This window comes from Watersipora subatra, chromosome 9 (genome assembly GCF_963576615.1).
Source record: "Watersipora subatra chromosome 9, tzWatSuba1.1, whole genome shotgun sequence".
In the NCBI taxonomy this organism is placed as follows: Eukaryota; Metazoa; Bryozoa; class Gymnolaemata; order Cheilostomatida; family Watersiporidae; genus Watersipora; species Watersipora subatra.
This window is the reverse complement of record NC_088716.1, coordinates 33,720,997-33,745,878: the sequence shown is the minus strand read 5'-3', so window position 1 is coordinate 33,745,878 and position 24,882 is coordinate 33,720,997. Positions and strand designations below refer to the sequence as shown.

The window sequence follows — 24,882 nt, the reverse complement described above, 5'->3', positions numbered from 1 at the left end:
GAGTAAGTGATGTATAAGAGTAAGTGATGTATAAGAGTAAGTGATGTATAAGAGTAGGGGTCCTCCCATGTTTTGTGACGATTCTGACGACCCGACGACAGGGATATTTAAAAAGTGACAGACGAGACGAACATTTACCAATGTAGGTGACGAGGATTGCGTAAATAGGATTACTAAAGGTACGGCTGCACGTAACGAATTTTTCGTTGGTTCGGAGTTCTGGCCGAAATCACGAAAAACGCAAAATTAATCGGTCAAAATTCACAGAATTATTTGAGCTGTGCATGCCCACCGAGTTCGTCGACGAACGCTTTTAACAGATTAAACAAATTATTAGCGAGCACGATTCTAGCAGCTTTAGCAATTAGTATAGTCCAAGACATGTACCATGACACACAATAAAAATACGAAAGCATTTCAACATAGAATACACGATGTAACTGTCTAAGTCGCGCTATTATTAGTTAACGAACACGACTTTAGCAAATTTTAAGATATATGTAGTCCGAAAACATAATGCGACACACAAGAAAATTATTACAGAAAGTTATCATAGTAAATACGATGCAACTGACTTGTTTGCGCTAGAGATGTCGACATTCTCTACCACAAAACTTTTGCTGCTAAAAAGGAAATATAATTAAAAAATACAAATTGTAGCTATAACGTCCAAACAATAACTACATTCAATAACGCAATCTAAGCAGTTGCATCGTGTGTACTATGTTGATTTGCACTTATACTTTTACTATTGTGTGTCATTATACGTCTCTTTGACTATACTAATTGCAAAAGCTGCTGAGATCGTGCTCGTTAGCACGATTCTAGCAGCGCAGAATAATTCTATGTGTTTCAATCGTTTCGTGATTTTGGTTAGAACCAACAGAAATTTTGTTACATGTTGCCGTACCGTTACTAACTTATTATTTGTTCATAAATCACCACGGTCAACCGAAACTTCACTAGTTTTGGTTTGAAGCATCTGGCCCAGCATTTATAGACTGCCAAATAATTAAAGCAATGAAATGCCACGACATTGACAGCAAATCCGTTTCCAAGTCTGTGACTGACAGTGATTATTAAAGGCAATCTCGGTCTATTTTCAGTACAAGAAATATAGCTCTAAAAACCTAAGACGGCTGTCACTCTTCGCGGAGTAATCAGCAATGCTCCCAAACATCACTAATATGTTTGTGAAGGTCGCTGGTTGAGCCATGCTTTTGGTTAGCAGAAGTTCAAACCTAGCGAGTTTCAGATTTTTAACGCAACCCAGTGCCACCAGTATAGATATTTGTATTAAAATAACGAATGTGAAGAAAGAGGTTGTTTTGGTTACCAATTTGAAAAAGGTGACAGTGATTTTAAAAGTGACGACAGTGATTTTAAAAGTGACGACAGTGATTTTAAAAGTGACTATTCTGACGACAGCTTTGTGTGGTAGGACCCCCAAGAGTAAGTGACGTATAAGAGTAAGTGACGTGTAAGAGTAAGTGACATATAAGAGTAAGTGATGTATAAGAGTAAGTGACGTATAAGAGTAAGTGATGTATAAGAGTAAGTGATGTATAAGAGTAAGTGGTGTATAAGAGTAAGTGGTGTATAAGAGTAAGTGATGTATAAGAGTAAGTGATGTATAAGAGTAAGTGATGTATAAGAGTAAGTGATGTATAAGAGTAAGTGATGTATAAGAGTAAGTGATGTATAAGAGTAAGTGATGTATAAGAGTAAGTGATGTATAAGAGTAAGTGATGTATAAGAGTAAGTGGTGTATAAGAGTAAGTGATGTATAAGAGTAAATGATGTATAAGAGTAAGTGATGTATAAGAGTAAGTGATGTATAAGAGTAAGTGATGTATAAGAGTAAGTGACGTATAAGAGTAAGTGATGTATAAGAGTAAGTGATGTATAAGAGTAAGTGATGTATAAGAGTAAGTGATGTATAAGAGTAAGTGATGTATAAGAGTAAGTGATGTATAAGAGTAAGTGATGTATAAGAGTAAGTGATGTATAAGAGTAAGTGATGTATAAGAGTAAGTGATGTATAAGAGTAAGTGATGTATAAGAGTAAGTGGTGTATAAGAGTAAGTGGTGTATAAGAGTAAGTGATGTATAAGAGTAAGTGATGTATAAGAGTAAGTGATGTATAAGAGTAAGTGATGTATAAGAGTAAGTGATGTATAAGAGTAAGTGATGTACAAGAGTAAGTGATGTATAAGAGTAAGTGATGTATAAGAGTAAGTGATGTATAAGAATAAGTGATGTATAAGAGTAAGTGATGTATAAGAGTAAGTGTCGCATTAGAGCAAGCTTTCAACAATTACCTATACCTTTTAACTTCTTGATAAGTTTGTTTAGAATTCGGCTTCTCATTTTCCAAAGCACTTCAATGCACATAATGAGTTTTTCATTTGTTAACAATACAAAGGAGGTTTTATCAATTCTATGTTTGAAAGAATGATCTATTACATAGTACATGTGAAGATAACTCCATGCAGCCTACCCTAAAGTGATGTGTACGATTTTTGGCTTAAAATCGGGACACAGGCAGCGCACAAAACTTACCGCTACAAAATATTTGAATAGTGACATATCATGTGATGTCTTTTTAACATATTCTGAGCAGGCCTTTTGCTCCACGCAGTACTTTGTGTAGTGCTTGAACTTGTCTTCAAACTAGAGAAGATAAATCCAACAATATCGTGTAGCAAATATAAAAGCAGGTATAGAAACCACCCAGCATCCAGCTGGTTGTGGAACAAAGGCTACCGATAACTATTTAAAGCAAAACAGATGATAAGTAGAAATAGGCACTTGCCAAACATGATATGTACTAAGGCTATGAAGGAACCCTAGCGATAAGACCCGAATAGTAGCACTAGACCTGTAAGATAAAAACTCTGAGGCAGTGGCAACTCTGGGGTAAAGAGGTTACCGATGACTCTAATCATTTTGCTCAAGGGAAACTAAACCATGTAGCTGTTCAACTCATGCATAACATACACTAAAGGCTTAAAAAATAATATGCCCTACTGTTGGCTGTTTTTGTATCGCTAATAATCAGATTTGTCAATAATTTTTATAAAATAGCTTGTCAAATTGTTTATTTTTTTCAAAATTATTGTTAAATCAGCTACATTACAGACAAATCATGTCAAACAAGCACTACAAAAAACGGCTGAATATTGATGAGAGGATTGAGTAGACGTATTTGAGGCATAATATGAAACAATGATAATAATAATGATAATAATAATGAGCCGAGGCTCCTATTGAAGGGCGACTGAGCACCAAGAATGTCTACGACTGGCCAGCCTATCTTAATCACAAATATACACACTCGATGATCCCTAACTCAAAGTTTACCACTCTGACAACTATGGCTTCTCAGCGGTTTCTCTCAAAGTCCAAATAGTTCTACGAAATCTAGTATCCGGTCAATGTAACTTTCTAACTGACATTTCAAAGGAATTGTTCTAGGTGAGGTTTCACAAACCTACAGTCGATGAGCTTGGAATTCGAAACATCATTCGATTGCCATGACTTGGTAAACAAAAAAGAGACAGTGACCGGCGGGTAAGCTTTAAGACAAACAGCGCTTAGTGACAACATGTGTTTCAAGCAATTGGAGGGAAGGACCTAACTTCGCGCTGCTGGAGCCTATCATACTAAATATACCAACTGCTGGAGCCTATCATACTAAGGATATCACCTGCTGGAGCCTATCATACTAAGGATACTACCTGCTGGAGCCTATCATACTAAGGATACCAACTGCTGGAGCCTATCATACTAAGGATACCACCTGCTGGAGCCTATCATACTAAGGATATCACCTGCTGGAGCCTATCATACTAAGGATACTACCTGCTGGAGCCTATCATACTAAGGATACCCACTGCTGGAGCCTATCATAATAAGGATATCACCTGCTGGAGCCTATCATACTAAGGATACTACCTGCTGGAGCCTATCATACTAAGGATACTGCCTGCTGGAGCCTATTATACTAAGGATACCACCTGCTGGAGCTTATCATACTAAAGATAGCACCTTCTGGAGCCTATCATGCTAAGGATACCACCTGCTGGAGCCTATCATACTAAGGATACCACCTGCTGGAGCCTATCATACTAAGGATACCACCTGCTGGAGCCTATCATCCTAAGGATATCACCTGCTAGAGCCTATCATACTAAGGATATTACCTGCTGGAGCCTATCATACTAAGGATATCACGGTAATTTGAGCCCTAAACCTTAAACTTAAAGCTAAAGGATGCAAACTGACAACTAACATACAAAGTTACATTCTAATATGATTGCCGAAGTCCGGTTGGCTCATGGATTTCAGGCAGGTCAAGTTGTTCAATTTTTGGGAATCACCTTAATATTTGTTAGGTGAACTGGAGGTGAGAGATCTCATTGCGGAGCTGCACGTGTGTGCAGGGTTGGGGGTACAACAGCCTTTACTAACATAGTTACTAACATAGTTACTAACATTGTTACTAACATATGTCTGTAAGGAGTTTATAAAGCCCTAATAGATGTATGTGAGTAAATAGTTACTAACATATGTCTGTAAGGAGTTTATAAAGCCTTTACAGATGTACGTGAGTAAATAGTTACTAACATATGTCTGTAAGGAGTTTATAAAGCCTTTACAGATGTACGTGAGTGAATAGTTACTAACATATGTCTGTAAGGAGTTTATAAAGCCCTAATAGATGTACGTGAGTAAATAGTTACTAACATATGTCTGTAAGGAGTTTATAAAGCCTTTACAGATGTACGTGAGTAAATAGTTACTAACATATGTCTGTAAGGAGTTTATAAAGCCCTAATAGATGTACGTGAGTAAAGGCTGTTTTTGGTCTTTACATCAGTAAATGCTTACACTCACACATTACTTACACTGGTAAATGCAGGTCTACATACTTACATTGGTAAATGCAGGTTTGAGTAAGGATGGATTGAGGAGGCACTTGCGTTTACGGGAATGCTCTAAGACTACAATGAGTTCTGACCAGAAGTGCAGGTTGGTTAGAGCAAGAGTGTGAATGTTGGAGAACATATGTTCGATGACAATGTCATTGAGCACTCCAGCACTCTGTATGTTCAATAGGCAGCATGTGAAAAGCTAAAAAGAAAAGAGTGTGTTTAGTGCCTCAAACTAGTGATGACTGGAGTCAATAGTTCGTTTCATTTAGATATATTAACAAACAGATGGAAGACAAGTGATGACTGGAGTCGATAGTTCATTTCATTTAGATATATTAACAAACAGATGGAGGACGAGCGATGACTGGAGTCGATAGCTCATTTAATTCAGATATATGTAACAGATATATTAACAAACAGATGGAGGACGAGCGATGACTGGAGTCGATAGCTCATTTCATTTAGATATATGTAACAGATATATTAACAAACAGATGGAGGACGAGCGATGACTGGAGTCGATAGCTCATTTCATTTAGATATATGTAACAGATATATTAACAAACAGATGGAGGACAAGCAATAATTTAACAATTTAAATAAAACACAAGATGACCCTGCTTCGTATGTGACAACTTGAACCTACTGTTAAACAAAAAAATACCTCTTTTAAAGGAAAGAAGAGATGTCAAGGTCACATGCTCATATAAAGTTCAACTGACCAATCCATGCAGTCTGAATCACGCAGCCACAAGAAAGTGACTGACATACTTCTAGACCAGACAGGAAATGGTTATAAATACAGTCAAACCAGAGTCGTATAGTTTCACTGAGTCCCGCGACCAACAGAAGCGTATACGGGAGCTCGCTCGATTTCAAACAAACAGGCCACGCCTACTATTTTTATATAAGTTATAATAGAGAGGCCGCAACATTAATCAACAAAACCTACTCCCATTAGCAGTCGCTTTAAAATTGATGGTTGTATCATGAACCATTTCAAAGAAAACAAAATTTCCTACATAAAGCTACTAATAACGTTTTGTAAAAACGTAAAGTAGATGCAAAAAAGAGCGGTATTGAGAGCGAGGTTTGAATATTCCATTAGAGATCAGTATGTCGATCGGGTTTGTTTGGAATCGGACGTTTTTGTTTCCGGTTTTTGGTCACAGGACTCTGAAACTATACGACACTGATTCAAACCACGAAATACAAAGTTGGTCTGTTCCAATATTTGCTTTGTATGCCAAAACCATCAAATGCTTCAAATATTAATATAATAATGCACTGTAACAACTGTTTCATTCAAGCCACCCCACAGCTGAAAACACTCAATGTAACTATCTGTGCATATATATACATATATATATACACATATACGTACACATATGTATGTGTATGTATGTATACATACACATTTTCTGTTCAAAGACCTTTTTTATTACCCGGGCAACTCCGGGTAATACAGCGAATATATACATATATATATTAGCTGTACTACCCAGAGTTGCCCGAGTAATAAAAAGGTCTTTGGACAGAAAATTTATTTGTATTTAATATATAACAACATTTGCCATTCTAAATTTCAAACTACATATCATGAGAGAAGTGTTTTGTGTAATTGAACTAAATTAAGAGAGAAAATAAAAATAACTGTAAAGGTTTTCAAACTTTGTCAAACAACTGTCACTTTCAGACTTCATATCATGAGAAAAATGTTTTGTGCAGGTCAAATAAATTAAAACAAAAACAACTATAAAAGGGTTTAGATGTAGACGTGATATAATTAGCAAGTATTAGCTAAATTAAGCTGGTTTTGCTACAATTACAATAAAAGATGATTTGGTAATGATACAATTAATACGAACTGAGAAAAAAAAATAAAGATCCTGAATATGTGAATTATTAATAACAATTCTTGCATAGAAGTGTGTTTATAAAAAAGGTTACTGTTCCAGCTGAAGCCATCGATCGAAACTTTGAATACGACGATACTGGTACCTCTCGATACTGGTACCTCTCGATACTGAGAAAAATGAGATATCATAGTGTCTTTGTCTGACCGAATGGAGAGAGAATGTAGAGGCGTGAACAACACAACATTCTGTCCGCGTGAAAAGAATTGGCCTTGATCGCAATTGAACCTTACGAAAAACCGAAAGTAGATAATTAAAGGTTGACTTGCAACAAAATTCACATTACAGTTATTTGGTATCAAAAGGCTCACCATGTCTTACTCTGTTGTGTTGTAGGTTAAAAATATGTGGAAATGTGATTACAAGCTCTTAAAAGCTCAAAAACGAAAAGCCACCGTAGATTGGAATCTCTTTATTTCGATGACGTAGTCATTACAGTTTGGTTATCGTCTTGTCACGTGATGTTATCACGTGAATTGAAAGGCCAATAAAAAGCTCAATGTAAAACTTATCGTAGCACTAGTTTATGACAAACACTTCGGGTTTTACCGAAGACCCCGTATCAAATATAGATGCTCGCAACTTTACAGTTTTGTATCGGCATTATTCAATCGTCAAGTCGTAATCTGATCACGTGACCCAATACTTCACAAATAATTTTTGCAGTACTTTTTGATTATCACAGGTGACCAACAGGCTCGTCATAATTATCAGACAATGATATGTACTCCTTCGAGCTAAGGTTAAAAAGTTTAACGATTTTTTACGGTAAGTTATAAGATATCAGTGCTAAAAGTAACAGCATTACAATGACGATAAAACAGACAAGTAAGAACAATAGACATGGTTTTATTGAATGCGTGAAGTATATTTGTGAAAATATTTTGACGGATGAGGTTGCATGAAAGTGTAAACAGAAACCATCCTGTAACAACTACGTCCCATCTGAGCCGTTTTGGAAAGTGAATCCAAACTACGGCGGTCTCATGTGGCTGCGATTAACTGTTCGTTTTTTAGCTTTTAAGAGCTTGTAATCACATTTCCACATATTTTGCACCTACAACACAACAGAGTAAGACATGGTGAATCTTTTGATACCAAATAACTGTAATGTGAATTTTGTTGCAAATCAACCTTTAAGAAAACACAAAAAAGCATCTTGTTTCATAGAATTAATAGAATTCATAGTTTTAAATAGTACGTCATTTAGCGTGCGCATACGCTATACAGTATATGATAATGTAGCTTATATAGCTCAGTAGTAGAGAGCATGAATTTAAAACTTGCGGTTGATATCTCCATTAGTTCAAATCCATTATAGTGTGAAATTTTAATTCCTAAATTTTAATGCCTATTGCTGGACATACACAGACAGACACACTATTAGACAGACACACAGGCCAATTATTCCCCTGCGGACAATTATATTGAAATATCTTGAGACCTAAGCATATACATATACCTATAGCATATACAACATGATGCTTTTTTGTCTTTTTTGTTCGGCCCACGAAATCAACAATAATTTATCTAAAACTTGAAATTTGGCGATTAGTGTACCTGGTATATCCGGCATCCGTTATAATAAACACGATTCACAAACGAATAAACGATAAAATTTTTGTTAAAAAATAGGAAGTTCACTAAAATACATATTAAAACTTCCTTCAAGTATGTGTTTAGTAAATTAAATTCATTTAAGTTAGACTCAGCGTTTATGTTACACGTCTGTCTTGAAGGTAAGAACTCTCCACGTAGTACATTGTAATGTTATATTATCTTGCAGATCATAACCACAAAATGCACTTAAGTCATTGTAGGTACCTATAGTTACCAAGGTTATTATACATATTTCGCTAGTATTTAGTTTCGTGAGTGGCATACAGAGTAAAATTTCGCTGCAACTTAATTTCGCAGCTCTGATGAGTGCGAAAATATAGTGATGTGAAAATAAATGCAGCGGAACAAACATAATTAGATTCCTCAGGTCCAGTTCACTGTTACGAAATTGTTTTCAATTTGGGACTAGTTTGTATTTGTAAACCGTAGGTAGAAATGTGTTGACGAGATCGATAATGCAATTTGATCGCTTACTGTCATTTGTTTCTTGGACTATCAATGATGCCAAGGTCCCACCCGCCGTGACTGATGCAGTACCAATATGAGATCTCAAGTATTTATAGCACGGTGGCCATGGCTCCGGGTTGTTATTGTTTTTGGTTGGTAATAAAATTCATCACTACAATAATTATTATTCAATTTTATGACTTTTCCTACCAGACTTTCATCCTCATCAGTTACAAATTCAGTGACTAAACTAATATCATCATCTTCCTCATTTGTCTTGGCTTTTTCAAAAAAACCTGTTATCTTAATTTGCTTTGCCATGCTGCTCAGCCGGTGTATTAGCTATAATGAGTTTAGCAGAAATTGCCCAATGAGCCGACCACACACGAAAAATGCCTGCATTTCTAATATGACGATTTTATTGTGAATATCAATGACCAAAGCTATTTAATTTCGCGTTTTCGCTCGTTCGTTATGATAGTTTAGTTTCGCTCATGAAATTTTCGCGAAAGGATGACCGTGAAAACGCGAAAGTTAGATGATGCGAATACATAAGTGTTCTAGGGTAGTATTTTGGTACTATTTTTAATGATGATGATTTTTACCAGGAGGTGATTGCATTAGATAATAACTATGGGTTTCTATACCACTCTATATACGTCTATAGCCTACGATATTTTCGCATGCCAATTTCCGCATGTCAACACTGAAACGAACTGAAATCATATAATTGTATACCAACTAATTTTTTATTGTAATCATAGCGAAATAGACTATATTTAGCCGTTACTCTCTCATGAGTTCACATTTATATTTAAACACCTTAACATTTTTATTTTGCCTTCTGATTTATTTTAACGAAACATTCCTTTCAAGTTATGAAATTTTAAACTTACAGTTGTTTGAAAACCTTTACAGTTGTTTTATTTACTTTTAATTTAGTTGTCCTGCACAAAACTTTTTCCTCATGATAAGTTTCCGCTTCCACTTGAAAGTTATAGTTGTTTGACAAAGTTTGAAAACCCTTACAGTTGCTTTGATTTTCTCTCTCAATTTATTTCAACTACACAAAACACTTCTCATAATATGTAGTTTGAAAGGTAGAATGGCAAATGTTGTTATACGTTAAATACAAATGAATTTTCTGTCTAAAGACTTTTTTATTACCAGGGCAACGCCGGGTAGCTCAGCTAGTACATACATATATAAGATCAAGTGCAATATCGGGCATGCGGCTAGTAAAGCATTAAATCAAACTAGATTGCAAACACTAAATTTTATGTAGAAAATAAATGGAGTAATAGATAATAGGGTTTGAATATTCACGGCACCTTTACGTTAAAAACAGGCAGATGGATTTGTAATCTCAGTGATACAAGGTTTCGAAATACTTCACTTGTAACTCATTGGGAGTTACTTCATATGTAGAGACCACCAATATTTGCTCAAATTTGACATGATATGTCATACAATCATATAAGGGGTAATCATAAGCCGCGATTATTTCCAGCTTTACATGCTCTATCAAAAAATGGCTATTTTTCATGGGGCTAACCTTCTCAGCTCCATCTATTCTACATTCAATAACCTATACATATATAAGCCTTGCATTCGGCGATGGATTTGTAATTTGGATTTGTAATGCATTTACTCAATTCTAGGTTGCAATAGCATTAGCAGGAGAAATCAGTGTGAGAGCCAGATAAAGATTCCGTTACAATACCTATCGCTGCATACCCGTGAAAAACATAAAAGCAGTGAATGCCTGCAATAGTTACTAACACCTATATAAAAATGTGTGGATATATTAAACAGAAAAAAGGAAGTCTTTAAATGTAATACAAGATATGAGAAGAGCGGCATTGTTTGGCTCATTCCAGGCGTAAAGGCCTTTAATATTTCTTTTGAATCCGAGCAGTGGGCCATCAAAGACATGAGGCAGTTATATTTCTTCGATTATCTTAATCAAGGATTGTACACAGTCTGCCTGGAGAGCTCTGGTAGCTGACCCATAGCAATCATGCCTAGTTCACTTCTGAAATTGGGGAATGACTAGCGGTACTCACGTCGTGTATAACATAGAGAGCCTTGATGTATTCAGCCTCTGTGTATAGTAGTTCCCACAGGGCCTCCTGCTGGTCTTTACGCTTCTGCGTCAAACCCTAGGATATAGAGGAATATGTGTGATATAGAGGAATATGAGGGATATAGAGGATATGAGGGATATAGAGGAATATGAGGGATATAGAGGAATATGAGGGATATAGAGGAATATGAGGGATATAGAGGATATAGAGGGATATAGAGAATATGAGGGATATAGAGGAATATAAGGGATATAGAGGATATGAGGGATATAGAGGATATGAGGGATATAGAGGATATGAGGGATATAGAGGATATGAGGGATATAGAGGATATGAGGGATATAGAGGATATGAGGGATATAGAGGAATATGAGGGATATAGAGGATATGAGGGATATAGAGGAATATGAGGGATATAGAGGATATGAGGGATATAGAGGAATATGAGGGATATAGAGGATATAGAGGGATATAGAGGAATATGAGGGATATAGAGGACATGAGTGATAAAGAGGATATTAGCGATATAGAGGATATGAGGGATATAGAGGATATGAGGGATATAGAGGAATATGAGGGATATAGAGGAATATGAGGGATATAGAGGAATATGAGGGATATAGAGGAATATGAGGAATATAGAGGATATAGAGGGATATAGAGGAATATGAGGGATATAGAGGAATATAGAGGAATATAAGGGATATGAGGGATATAGAGGAATATAGAGAATATGAGGGATATAGAGGAATATGAGGAATATAGAGGAATATGAGTGATATAGAGGAATATGAGTGATATAGAGGAATATGAGTGATATAGAGGAATATGAGTGATATAGAGGATATGAGGGATATAGAGGAATATAAGGGATATAGAGGAATATAAGGGATATAGAGGAATATGAGGGATATAGAGGAAAATAGAGGGATATAGAGGAATATGAGTGATATAGAGGGTATGAGGGATATAGAGGATAAATAGAGAATATGAGGAATATATAAAGGCAGATGACTGAACTTAGCTTGATAACAAAAAGAATCTGCTACAAGGTTAAGGCAGGCTATTGGCAATACACTTGTATTCTTACACTTGTCCAATTGAAAAGTGTGATATTTTTAGTAGCACACCTTCCAAACAGCGCCACAATACTATAGTACAGAGCGTGATAAAAAGGCATATCTTTTATTACTAAACAAACAAAATAACTTGAGGATTTGCCAATACCTGATGCAAAAGCCAAAGCGTGACAGTTAATCTGCTCAATAATTTTGTCTCTCCAACTGGATTCACTGCATTGCCACACTTGAAAAATATCTTTCTGAGGAGTAATTATTCTTTCGAATATGTTATTGTAGGTGGACTTCCATAGAGCTAGAGAAGATCATATATAACCAAGTTTTCTAATTTCTATAACTGGCTGAGGGTCTTATACGTGAGTGTCGAAGGTTACATGAGAGCATATTTAAACTACAGCTATTTATACAGATGTAATCAGGATATGCCGTTTTTAAGCAATGATTTTGATGTTAAAAACAGATTTATAGGTGAAAACAGTTGTGGTGTTTTCTCCTATAAACATTTCCTGTTGCTCGAAGATGTGACATAAGATCAATTTTTTAGCCAAATTTTGACATATGATACACTATGTCAATGTCGACGATTAGCCAAGGCGTGAACATGAGACAAAAATGCTTCTGCTCACCACAATTCTGATACATCTTTCTCGTCTAGTTGCAGCACTACACATTATGATTAGCCAACACCGCAGATAATTATAATGCAAGATCTACAAATACTAAAATAGTCCGCACCGTAGTAATATGTACCACATTAACTTTTGAGCGGTCTTTATTGAATAACATAAATCGGCGTGTGCGTGCATCTTACGTGGTGCGCTAGCAAAAAAATTCTTCCTTCACAAATAGGAGTGTCTGTAAAGTTAGCTCGTTTCCAAAGTTATTAGTTTATATCTTTAATCAAAAACGCATGTTCTGCTTTCAGGAATAAGGATTTTGAATGAACAATTTTTAGATAATATAGTTCAAAAATGATCTCGATGTAATTATATAGCATCGCATCTGTTTCTGGTTGATATTTTACAAAAATCACGAATCATTCTGTATATTTTCAAAACTTGAAAGTATAAATGAAGCCTGGATTTTGGTCTTATTGAACAAAATATTATTCCTGCTTAACATATGCATTGTTATATGCTATATACTAATTTGTTATTTATAAAATAAAACCTTACGCATTCAGCTAACCTCTAAGTAAACAGGTTAACACAGTGAGTGCTCAACAACATCCGTTTATGGTAACCGAATTTGCAAATTTTCCTCTAATTTTTTGAGTTACATAGTTTTTGATACTTGTAAGGCGCAGCTTTGCGAATCTACCGGACAGGAGAAGTATCCATCACATCAAATATTTATCACTTCGCACATTTCCATAATGCCTATAGATAGACCTATATAAAAATAATTTTCACAGGAAACTCAGTGAATACTGATGCCAATGTTGCCTCACGCCGACGTCTTCATCCTCATCATGTCAAACTAGCATTCAGATTTCCTCACTACGTAGTAAGGAAACTACAGACAGCGAATCAGCTTCTACCCAGGACAATTTAGCCTCTACTCACCGTCTTGTCTACAAACTCTGTCCAATGATTCTCCAGTTCGAATTTAACGCTGTCAAACTTGGGTAATCCAAAATCAACGAGGGGAGGTAAACCAGGAGGGCCTGTCTTTTCCCACTGCTCGAGCAGATCCAAAAGTATATCCATCTTCTCTTTGTCCTGAGAGAATGCGAAGCGCTATTCAGTTGTAGCTTAGTCAAGTGTCTGGCGAGTACATAGGTACATAGGTGCCTCGTATAACGACAAAGCTTGAGCGATGTGTACAACTGACTACAGAAACATAATTTGGCCAAATATCAGAGGAGGCTGTGAAGAACTAAACAGACACTGAACACCGAGTGCGGCTTCACGAGATTAAATGATAACTAGTGGCATACATTCTATCACGACAGACTAATAAAATCTGTGCAACTAGAGTAAAAAGGAAATGAGTGAGCGTACCGACAAATGCTGTGAAAAAGATAAGAAGTTTCAAGATACTGAGAAAACATGCAGAGTAGTGATATGGTAATTGTCACTCAAAGTAACAGATGCGACATGCTTGCGTAGCTTACAGTAGCTGACGCATTTAGTGTTTCTAAATTGAGTATATCTCAATATAAATGAATAAATAGTCTCTGGTCCTAGCCTTACAAATAAAGTCTTTTGAATACTGCACTAAGGTTAGATATATATCCGTGTGTGCTGTGTGCGTTAGACACTAGCATTACTCTGGAGCATTACTCTGGAGCATGCGCAAGCAGCATGCACAAGCAACACCAATTTTGCACAAGCAACACCGATTTACACACGTATTAGTTATAGTGCTCTTGTGCATTGAAAGAAAAGAAAGTAGCGCACCTTTAGGTTGTGATCGCTATTGGCCGACTGCAAGCGTTTACGAACAGAAATTGTCTCGCCTGCAGACGGATGAATGAGACTTACAAGTAGATGCTGGGAGCTGATGACACCAGCAATATTGCTGCTAGAGTGTGACTGCAAGAAGCAATTGACAAAAGATGGACAGGTGAAAACAAGCATGCAGGAACAATAAGCTGAGCAGTACAAATTGGTGTGACTAGTGGGAGGTTCCGGCTAGCTTTTCATTCACTCCATTACAACAAGCACCTCAACACAAAACTATGTGACACAGGCTAAAGGAAGGAATCACAATGCACGTAGCCTGACTAGGACGATAAGCCAGTACTGTTTGTTTTTAGCTCTAAAAATTTGGAAAAAATAAGGAAAAATTTGGCTAGAAATTAACAAGGCATGGCATTCACCAGAGCATTACAAATAAATTAATGGACAAAAGAACAAAGGCTATACAATTTAGCCTAAACAGCCAAGGTAGACAACTCCAAGTATGATATAGCCTAGACAGCAGTTCTAATCTCTACATGTATTTTATTATCGTTATCTGCCAGGCAGCTTTAAGACATGGTTCGTATAGAAAAGTACAACTGATATTAGAAACGACATTTAGTAATAGCATTAAAATACGAAGGTGACGTTTAAACACAAATGTGATACATTTTTAATGCAAAGAGATCTTAAAGATGTATAATAAATAATTAAATAATAAATATAGTATGTGAAATATATACATATACAGTTGCATTCATCAGAGACATAAAATAGAAAAGAATCTATAGATAAAGCTCTAAGGCAGTCCTAAAGCAATTGAATCATGTCATGTTATTAATAATAAAACCTGAGTTGTAAAGGAGACAGGGAGTGTATAGAGATGTTGTGAAGGGGAGCGGGAGTGTATAGAGATCTTGTGAAGGGGAGAGGGAATGTATAGATCTTGTGAAGGGGAGAGGGAATGTATAGAGATGTTGTGAAGGGGAGAGGGAGTGTAAAGAGGTGTTATGAAGAGGAGGTGGAGTGTAAAGAGGTGTTGTGAAAGGAAGAGGGAGCATAAAGAGGCATTATGAAGGGAACGGGGAGTGTAAAGAGACAGTATAAAAGGAACAGGGAGCGTAAAGAGACAGTAGGAAGGAACCGGGAGTGTAAAGAGACAGTATGAAGGGGAGAGCGAGTGTAAAGAGACAGTATGAAGGGGAGGGAGTGTAAATAGACAGTATGAAGGGAACAGGGAGTGTAAAGAGACAGTATGAAGGGGAGAGGGAGTGTAAAGAGGCAGTATGAAGGGGAGGGAGTGTAAAGAGGCATTATGAAGGGAAGAGGGAGTGTATAGAGACAGTATGAAGGGGAGAGGGAGTGTAAAGAGACAGTATGAAGGGGTGGGAGTGTAAAGAGGCATTATGAAGGGAAGAGGGAGTGTATAGAGACAGTATGAAGGGGAGAGGGAGTGTAAAGAGACAGTATGAAGGGGAGAGGGATTGTAAAGAGACAGTATGAAGGGGAGAGCGAGTGTAAAGAGACAGCATGAAGAGGAGAGAGAGTGTTAAGAGACAGCATGAAGGAGAGAGGGAGTGTAAAGAGACAGTATGAAGGGGAGAGCGAGTGTAAAGAGACAGTATGAAGGGGAGAGAGAGTGTAACGAGACAGTATAAAGGGGAGAGCGAGTGTAGCGGGCTATAGGAACAATTTCAGTGTATACTCTATCATCAAGAAGACCTACTTGCATAACATGCCAGAGCTGCTTGCAGTTCAACTAAAACTACAATTATGGTAATGCCTATGGTCATGCCTATAGTAATCAACCACTGCAGCACTCCCCATCTCTGAAAATACATGCATGCAGATAGAGACCAGAAAGAGACCGCAGAGTGCTCACATGGCAGCGATGCTAGTCACCGATCTCGATATGTAGCCAGCACTCTATATTCCTGGTAAAAATAGCAAAACTCTACCTGAACTTCAGTGCAGGAAGTCCGACGTGACGTTGGCTTAGACATAATAGTCAAGTGCCAGTTCTCGAATGACCGAAGTAAGTTTTAGCAAAGACAAAAGAACACACGAGCATGACATGTGACTGACGAAGAGCGATGTGACGCATGGCCAGTGTTGGACCTCGACGAGTGATACGCCCTTATCATCTCTCACCTTCAACTGCTCTACTCCGCACCTGTCTGATTAATAACCAGGTAGTTACTACTTATCTTTGTCTATTTGCCTTACCACAAAGATCTTTATAAACAGTTTGTAAGCCATTTTCAAAGCCATCTCCAATCCTGAGTCCTAAGCAACCCCAATACACTTCGCCAAAACTTGTATAACGAAATTGCCATAGCTCTTAACTAATACTGTGGAAGATGAGTTGGTGAGGAATAAAAGTTAAAGCACGGCATGCCGACTATCAACAAAGATGTACAAGTACAAAGATGTAAAATGACAGATCTTAGTTTTAGAAAATATGTGAAGCACAAATTAGAAGGAAAACAATTTGCTATAACAATCGTTTATTATAGTAAAAACTCAGCCATGTCAGCCCATCACAGTACACCAAAATGCATAAAGAAGTCTTTTGGCTGATCATATATAGAGTGCACCCTCAAAATACGATTACCCTGATATACGATTTTTTCAACTTGCGAAGTGGAACATGATGATTTTTTTCACCTCACCATACCAGTATTATTTCACCATGCTAATTCAACAAAACTTTCGTCCGGGTTCGAATTTGGCAGTCGGTGTGCTTATTACATACATCAAAATAATAAAGACGTCGAAATTCAGAGATACGATGATCGATTTCTCTCAGTTCAGCCATTTTCGTGTGTAAAATGGTATGTTTCCCTTGAAAACTAGTAGCTAAGTTGAAGTTGCGATCCCTTCAAATATGACAATGGTCAAACAACTTCTTTTAACCAGGTGTCAAAAATCTACTTCATCACGAGAACATCATCGTTCGATCTTTCTTGCCGAATAAGGTTGAAAAAGGTATTAATAAAATCACTAAACTTATACTGAAAACGAAGCCAGAAACTTAGAAAAACAGAAATAGGTGATGAAATTTTAATGATGGAAACTTGAAACTCAGGAAAATAGTTAAAATTCATACTAAAACTTAGCTTCAAGTGTGTTTAGTAAGCTAAACTTATTTGAAGTGAATTCAATGTTTATGTTATACGTACATCTGTCTTGAAGGTAAGAGCTCTCGATGGCACGTACCACGCATAGCACATTGTAACATTACCTTTTAATGCAGATCACAACTAATAAATACACTAAATATACTAAAGTTGCTGTAGGTAACTATAGTTAATAAGATTAACATACTATTTTGTTATTAATTTTTAATTTGTACAGTATTGGTATAAAATGTTAAGGATTTTTACTAGGGGATGTTTGCATTATATAGTTTTTATGCTTTCTATACCCCTCCATATAATTTTTTCACCATTGGATGCCACCCCGGAACGGATTAAAATCGTATCCTGCGGGTGTACTGTATTACCAAACAATAACAGAAAGAAGAAAGGAAAATGTTGCCAGCAATGACTGCATGGCAACAGAACTAAAATGCTCAAGTGTGTATGCATGAACCTAGCGAAATTTGTAAGGAACAAGCACATTGGTAAGAAATAAGGTCAGGAAATTAACATCATTCTTGCTTTTTCACGTGTTAAGCCAATCTAACTCTATTCCGAATCATATAATCAGCCATTTGTAAAGAAATGAAGCATATAAGAAATTGGCTAACAACACGATGTCCAATCAAATGCAGGCTTAAATTATTCCTGTTCTGAAACCCTTCGGTAAAAACTTTTACATTTCAGTAAGTTTCGCTGTTTCTTCCTAACATCAGAAGCTTCTCCTAATCTTCAGGTATTTTAATGGCTCCATGATGTCAAAAGTCATAGGAGGTAGTTGACGAGATCACCATACTGATATGAACTAGCCATGGTCAACCCAAATCGTTTGATACAGAAATACACACAATAGATGTTTTGGGGCTTTCATGAGCCTCCTCCAATAACATTAAAGCGATTATATACAGGCTACTCATGTTGAGGAGTTCCCAGCACCTAAAACACTTCGAGACAACTCCAAAACTAAGTAACAAAACATTTAGTGAAGATTATATTTCACCTTGCTGTTCTGTGGCTGCATAGACGAAAACAAACTGAGCTTGGCAGAAGCGCTTTTGCTCTTGTGAAGTGTTCCTCCAGGACTAATCTCTCCAGATGTTGGTCCTTCCATAGACTGACTCGCTCCTTTCGATCGTCTCTGCAACCCGATGATTTAATGAGTGGGTAACAGAACTGCTAGCTATCTGGTCAGTGATAAATGATAACCAGCAGAGCAAATGCTGACGCAATTAACAGTGATATATATATAGCTAAGCCAAGGTGCACTGCAGGCTAAAGGGGTGGTCACACGAGAGCCGAAACGAACTGAACGACGCAAAAAGACGTTGCTGTCAGTTGTAAACTGTTCGGCTGAAGACATTTCTGGCCGAAACGAACCATTTCGGTCCTGCTCGAAATTTTGTGGCCGAACCCTTGCCCTTATTGGTTGATTAAAATTCTGGCGAGCTCGCGCCACATTTCTCCTTAAAGCACATAAATTACATACTTTTTTTATTGTATATTTCAATACATCAAAGTCTTGGCTTTCGAATGAGCTATTGTTTGCCATGGGAAGACAGACATTGGTTGGTGTTTATAGGATTTCCCCAGAGCTCTACCGCAGAAATGTTTACTGGCATAGACTCGGAAATTGTGACATCACAATTTTCATATGAGGTGTTGCGTGCTCTTACCGCCTATTTTATTGCTTACCGCTTATATTTATCAACTACGATAATGACGCTAGTGTCAGGGGAAGATAGGACAACTCTAGAGAACCAAAGAAGATGACAAAAGAATCAGTGTCATTAGTTCTCCATGTACATATTATTTCTATGATAAATAACTCAGATTCCAAGAACCATACTATGTTTTCCCCATGATATGCACTAGCCCTCTCATTTTATTGTGATGTTGAGGGTCACGACTGAGACTAATTAATTTCAAGCATTGCGTGATCTCGCGAAAGTGCGATTGACATATAGTCCTAGGGCTACGCAACCACAGGTCATAATTTAATCGATGTGGTTTCATTACCTTAATCAACGACAGGACATTTATTGAAGCATAATTAATTAAGCTAGAACATGCGTTTGAGTTGGTCAGGCGTTAGCACGATCCCGGGCATTGTTGATTATCTAAAATCTTAGTTTATTATTAGCGCTCACTGGGTTTAACAGCGCCAATTGTCACAGAAAAGCGCAGCCTCAATGGCAGCGAAAGAGATGGACTACCTAAGGCTAAATAATAATTGTGACATCACAGTTTGACAACGTGAACCAAGTGGTTTTTTTGCAGGACATACTTTTGACACCCTGTTTTTCATAGTTCTATTATTCTTTGTGTATTGAATGTAGGCTCATTCGAAAGCCACGACTTTGATGTATTGAAATAAATAATGAAAAGATTATGTAATTTATGTGCATTAAGTGCGTGTGAGCAAAGTTAAAAAAGAAATGGAACGATACGTTTATTTCGTTAAATAAACAACATGAAGCAATTTACGACAAGGCTCACCCGGACTTGTGATTGTGTTGCATCAATGTAAGATGTTCCACCTAAGTTTTGCATAAATGTAAGAGAATGGTTGTGATTTTCTTCCGTGTAGAATATAAGTAATCACTATGTTTCCATGATGCGCAGTGCTTCGGAGTTGCGCCATCTCCGAATCATGGAAACGGCGTCTTCGCACTGAAATCACTGCGCACTGATCAGTGCGAAGCCAGTGCAAATTCGCAGCAAGGAAACAGCGACTGCGCAGTGGCTGCGCATAACTCTCCTGCCGTGGAGACGGATTCTTCGAGGTCCATAAACTAGTATAAAGGGTGTCCTGCTAATCTTGTTTTTTTTACTATTCTTCCGATCTTCTTTCACCTAAATTTAATTATGGTTTGCATTCACGAGGATGATGAGGTGATTACTTTCCTGGACATTGTTATCGATGCCAACACTTTTCGAAAAATAGGTGGCAAGTCCTAAATTAACGTTTAAATAATATATTACTTAAAAAATACTTATTAAAAATATATTACTCTGTAAAAAGTGTGTTAAGGTTTGTAAAACCTTGTGAATGTGTATTGTAAATAAAAGTATAATGACGACAGAATCATAAAAAGACCGTTTATGATGTTCGGTATCCGTGATCGATTCTATTTCTCCATCAGGCGATTCGATATATACAATTTCTCTTCTCTGGCTAATTTGCGGTATTTGCTGAAAACCACTGCGCAGCATGGAAACGTACAATCCCCTCGACTTCGAAGGGGGCTGCTTCGCAGTACTGCGCACCATGGAAACATAGTGAATGTGTCATACTCATCCTGATGAAGTATCGTTGACTGATTTATTTATGTAAAACCACAGTACTATGATAAAGACTGTTTTTGTTTGTTATGTAATCAGCATAGAAAAACATTCATATGTTTATAAAAATTTAATTATGTTGATGGGAAGGGTTGGCAAAATCTTTGTATCGAGTGATTTATTTTGAGCAGCTGAACGATCTTCTGATCAATCTGATGCGTAATTATAACTGATAATTGTTCTTCAAAGTTTTTTGTTTACAATAGAAATATTTAGCTCAAATACATAAAAAACTACCAATGAAACAGTGTCCTTTCTCCATGCGTACGGTATCTAGGAGATGAAGTGACTTCGGATGCCGTGTGACATGCGACTTAGCTGAACCAAAGTACATGTAAAACAACCTCCAAACCTAAATCGGTTGGGCACTCGTGTGACCACGCCTTTAAGCTGTTCTCTGAGTATGCTCTATGGTCATGCGCATGATAGATTGGGTTTATGGACAAGCAATGCACGAACAAATAATGCAAATCAACAAAAAACAAAATAATTTCTAGATTAATATACTTGATTTTAAAACAGATAATGAGCACACTCTTTCTGTGTGTCAAATCTTACTTAAGAACACTCTTTCTATGTGTTAAGTCTTACTTAAGAACACTCTTTCTGTGTGTCAAGTCTTACTTAAGAACACTCTTTCTGTGTGTCAAGTCTTACTTAAGAACACTCTTTCTGTGTGTTAAGTCTTACTTAAGAACACTTTTTCTGTGTGTCAAGTCTTACTTAAGAACACTCTTTCTGTGTGTCAAGTATTACTTAAGAACACTCTTTCTGTGTGTCAAGTATTACTTAAGAACACTCTTTCTGTGTGTCAAGTATTACTTAAGAACACTCTGTGTGTCAAGCCTTACTTAAGAACTAAGTGTCAGAACATAATAAAAGTGAATATGCATTGCCCATTTAACTCATAGCCAGGTATGTAGCGGTAGCCATATGAAGGTATTATTAAAGTATTATTACTGTGAGATATGGAGTTGCTCTTCACCAGTCTGCTAGACATTAAGTTTATATTTCTATTAATAATGGAGCCATCATCTTCTACTGAAACCGAGGTTCCCCTATGTGACACCATCAGGAAAGACTTACGCAAAGTGTAGAAGTGAAAAGTAAATACACAAGAATGGGTAAGCATTGTCTCTACATCGGTTGGTTAGGGGTTGTCTAAGAGGTAAGCTAAAGTTGACTCAACTGCATCCAACAATATTATTTAAAGTACACTTTGTTTGCCTGCCGCACACCAAGGGTCGAATATCCCATCCATCGCGTGAGCCAGTGCGATCATGAACCAAAAGCGGAGGGTGTGTAGGTACATGTACAACAATGACAGACTGTCTATTCTAAAACAACTTTTATGTAACATTACCCAGAGGTTTTCTACTAAACAAGATTGCTAGAAAGGATTAGTATATGACAGGGCTAGCTGCGGAGTTGAACACGTGCAAGAAGGAATAACTAAATACATGCTTCTATGATTGAATTATCTGTACGAACCTGGTTTGATCTGAGAACCACCTACACAGATGTAGAAGGTAATGCAGCAGTGACTGGTACTAGACACTACACCCTAGCTAGATGACCACCTGGGCTATGGTTAGACTATGCGCGTCTGATCTAGAATATTAATATAGTCATTCGACGTAAGTGTGATCTAGGTTATGATAACTCTATAAGAGCCTGATCTAAGTAATGGTCACTCTATGTGGACGTGATCTAGGTTATGGTCACTCTATGTGAGCCTGATTTAAGTTATGATCACTCTATGTAAGCCTGAGCTAGGTTATGATTAATCAATGTGAGGCTGATCCAAGTTATGATCACTTTACGCAGGCCTGATCTAGGTCGCAGTCAATTCAATTCACAGTAAGAGAATTACCATCTCTGAACCTACTAGGATTAACCTACTACAGTGTATTAATCTACTATTAATCACAATATATCCACTGGTTGATGTTGATATTGTTCTTTTGAGGTCGGCAGCTGATTGACCGTTGATTTCAATTGGAATGTCAAGTATTCGGGTCCAAAGGTCACTTAAGCCACTCATTATCAACACTCCACCCTGTATATATTCATATACTAACTAAACTAAATGTTAAACTAACAAAGATGAATACTTTACACGTGTATTCTTACACGGTGGCAATCTAAGAAAACCATACAATTATTCTGAACATACTTTTGTCTCTAATACAGAACTTATACAAGCACCATACTTCTGTCTCTAATAGGAGACTTATACAAGTACCAGACTTCTGTCTCTAATAGGAGACTTATACAAGCACCATACTTCTGTCTCTAATAGGAGACATATACAAGCACCAGACTTCTGTCTCTAATAGGAGACAAATACAAGCACCAGACTTCTGTCTCTAATAGGAGACTTATACAAGTACCAGACTTCTGTCTCTAATAGGAGACATATACGAGTACCATACGTCTGTCTCCAATAGGAGACATATACAAGTACCATACTTCTGTCTCTAATAAGAGACTTATACAAGTACCAGACTTCTGTCTCTAATAGGAGACTAATACAAGCACCAGACTTCTGTCTTTAATAGGAGACTTATACAAGCACCAGACTTATATCTCTAATAAGAGACTTATACAAGTACCAGACTTCTGTCTCTAATAGGAGACTTATACAAGTACCAGACTTCTGTCTCTAATAGGAGACATATACAAGTATCATACTTCTGTCTCTAATAGGAGACATATACAAGTACCATACTTCTGTCTCTAATAGGAGACTTATACAAGCACTATAGGCTACTTCTGTCTCCAATAAGATACTTATACAAGTACCAGACTTCTGTCTCTAATAGGAGACTTATATAAGTACCATACTTCTGTCTCTAATGAGAGACATATAAAAGCACCATACTTCTGTATCTAATAAGAGACTTATATAAGCAGCAGACTTCTGTCTCCAATAAGAGACTTATACAAGTACCAGACTTCTGTCTCCAATAGGAGACTTATACAAGTGCCAGACTTCTATCTCTAATAAGAGACATATACAAGTACCAGACTTCTGTCTCTAATAAGAGACATATACAAGTACCATACTTCTGTCTCCAATAGGAGACTTATACAAGCACTATACTTCTGTCTCCAATAAGAGACTTATACAAGCAGCAGACTTCTGTCTCCAATAAGAGACTTATACAAGTACCAGACTTCTGTCTCCAATAGGAGACCTATACAAGTACCAGACTTCTATCTCTAATAAGAGACATATACAAGTACCAGACTTCTGTCTCTAATAGGAGACTTATACAAGCAGCAGACTTCTGTCTCCAATAAGAGACTTATACAAGTACCAGACTTCTGTCTCTAATAGGAGACTTATACAAGTACCAGACTTCTATCTCTAATAAGAGACATATACAAGTACCAGACTTCTGTCTCCAATAGGAGACTAATATAATATAAGCACCAGACTTTTTTCCTTTTTCTGATTAATCTCCCCGTCCCATAAATTATGACTGCGGTAATTTTACAATAAGTTGATGGAGACCGTACATCTTCAACATCCATTTACAACGATTTGTTTATTTATTCTAGACAGCAGTCTTTTCTGGTGAGTAAAACTAATAACAAATGTTTTATACATCTACAATAAAGCAACCCAATAATTTATTTTTACTATAAAAAGAGCAGGGACAAACTGTTTGTCGTCTACCTGTATCCTGGGGTCAAGGTTAGTATAAAAGATTTCTTTCGACAATACCCCAACCCGTGACATTCATATTGGTAGACCGACGCTGTAACACCTGCACCAATCGATCGCCTCTAAATACTTGTGAACAATTGCGCAGCTACCCTATTCTCTGGTTTGTCGACACATCTGACGATCTATCACGACAAACTAAAATGTCATGGTAGTTGTATATACATATAATAGAT

General features: G+C 37.0%; 1 protein-coding gene across 3 annotated transcripts in view; it reads right to left on the bottom strand.

Annotated features, from left to right (window-relative positions):
• Window positions 1-24,882, bottom strand: part of LOC137403720 (pleckstrin homology domain-containing family G member 5-like) — an 85,876-nt gene that overhangs the window by 34,342 nt on the left and 26,652 nt on the right. For 2 of the 3 annotated variants that reach the window (XM_068089735.1, XM_068089737.1), the window contains 6 exons: window positions 22,465-22,485; window positions 18,632-18,769; window positions 13,652-13,807; window positions 10,987-11,082; window positions 4,939-5,136; window positions 2,563-2,673 (listed from right to left, as the gene is read on the bottom strand). In XM_068089735.1, the coding sequence (XP_067945836.1) occupies window positions 2,563-2,673; window positions 4,939-5,136; window positions 10,987-11,082; window positions 13,652-13,807; window positions 18,632-18,769; window positions 22,465-22,485 (720 nt within the window). The remainder of the gene's footprint in view (window positions 1-2,562; window positions 2,674-4,938; window positions 5,137-10,986; window positions 11,083-13,651; window positions 13,808-18,631; window positions 18,770-22,464; window positions 22,486-24,882) is intronic. The other variant, XM_068089736.1, reaches the window with a different exon arrangement.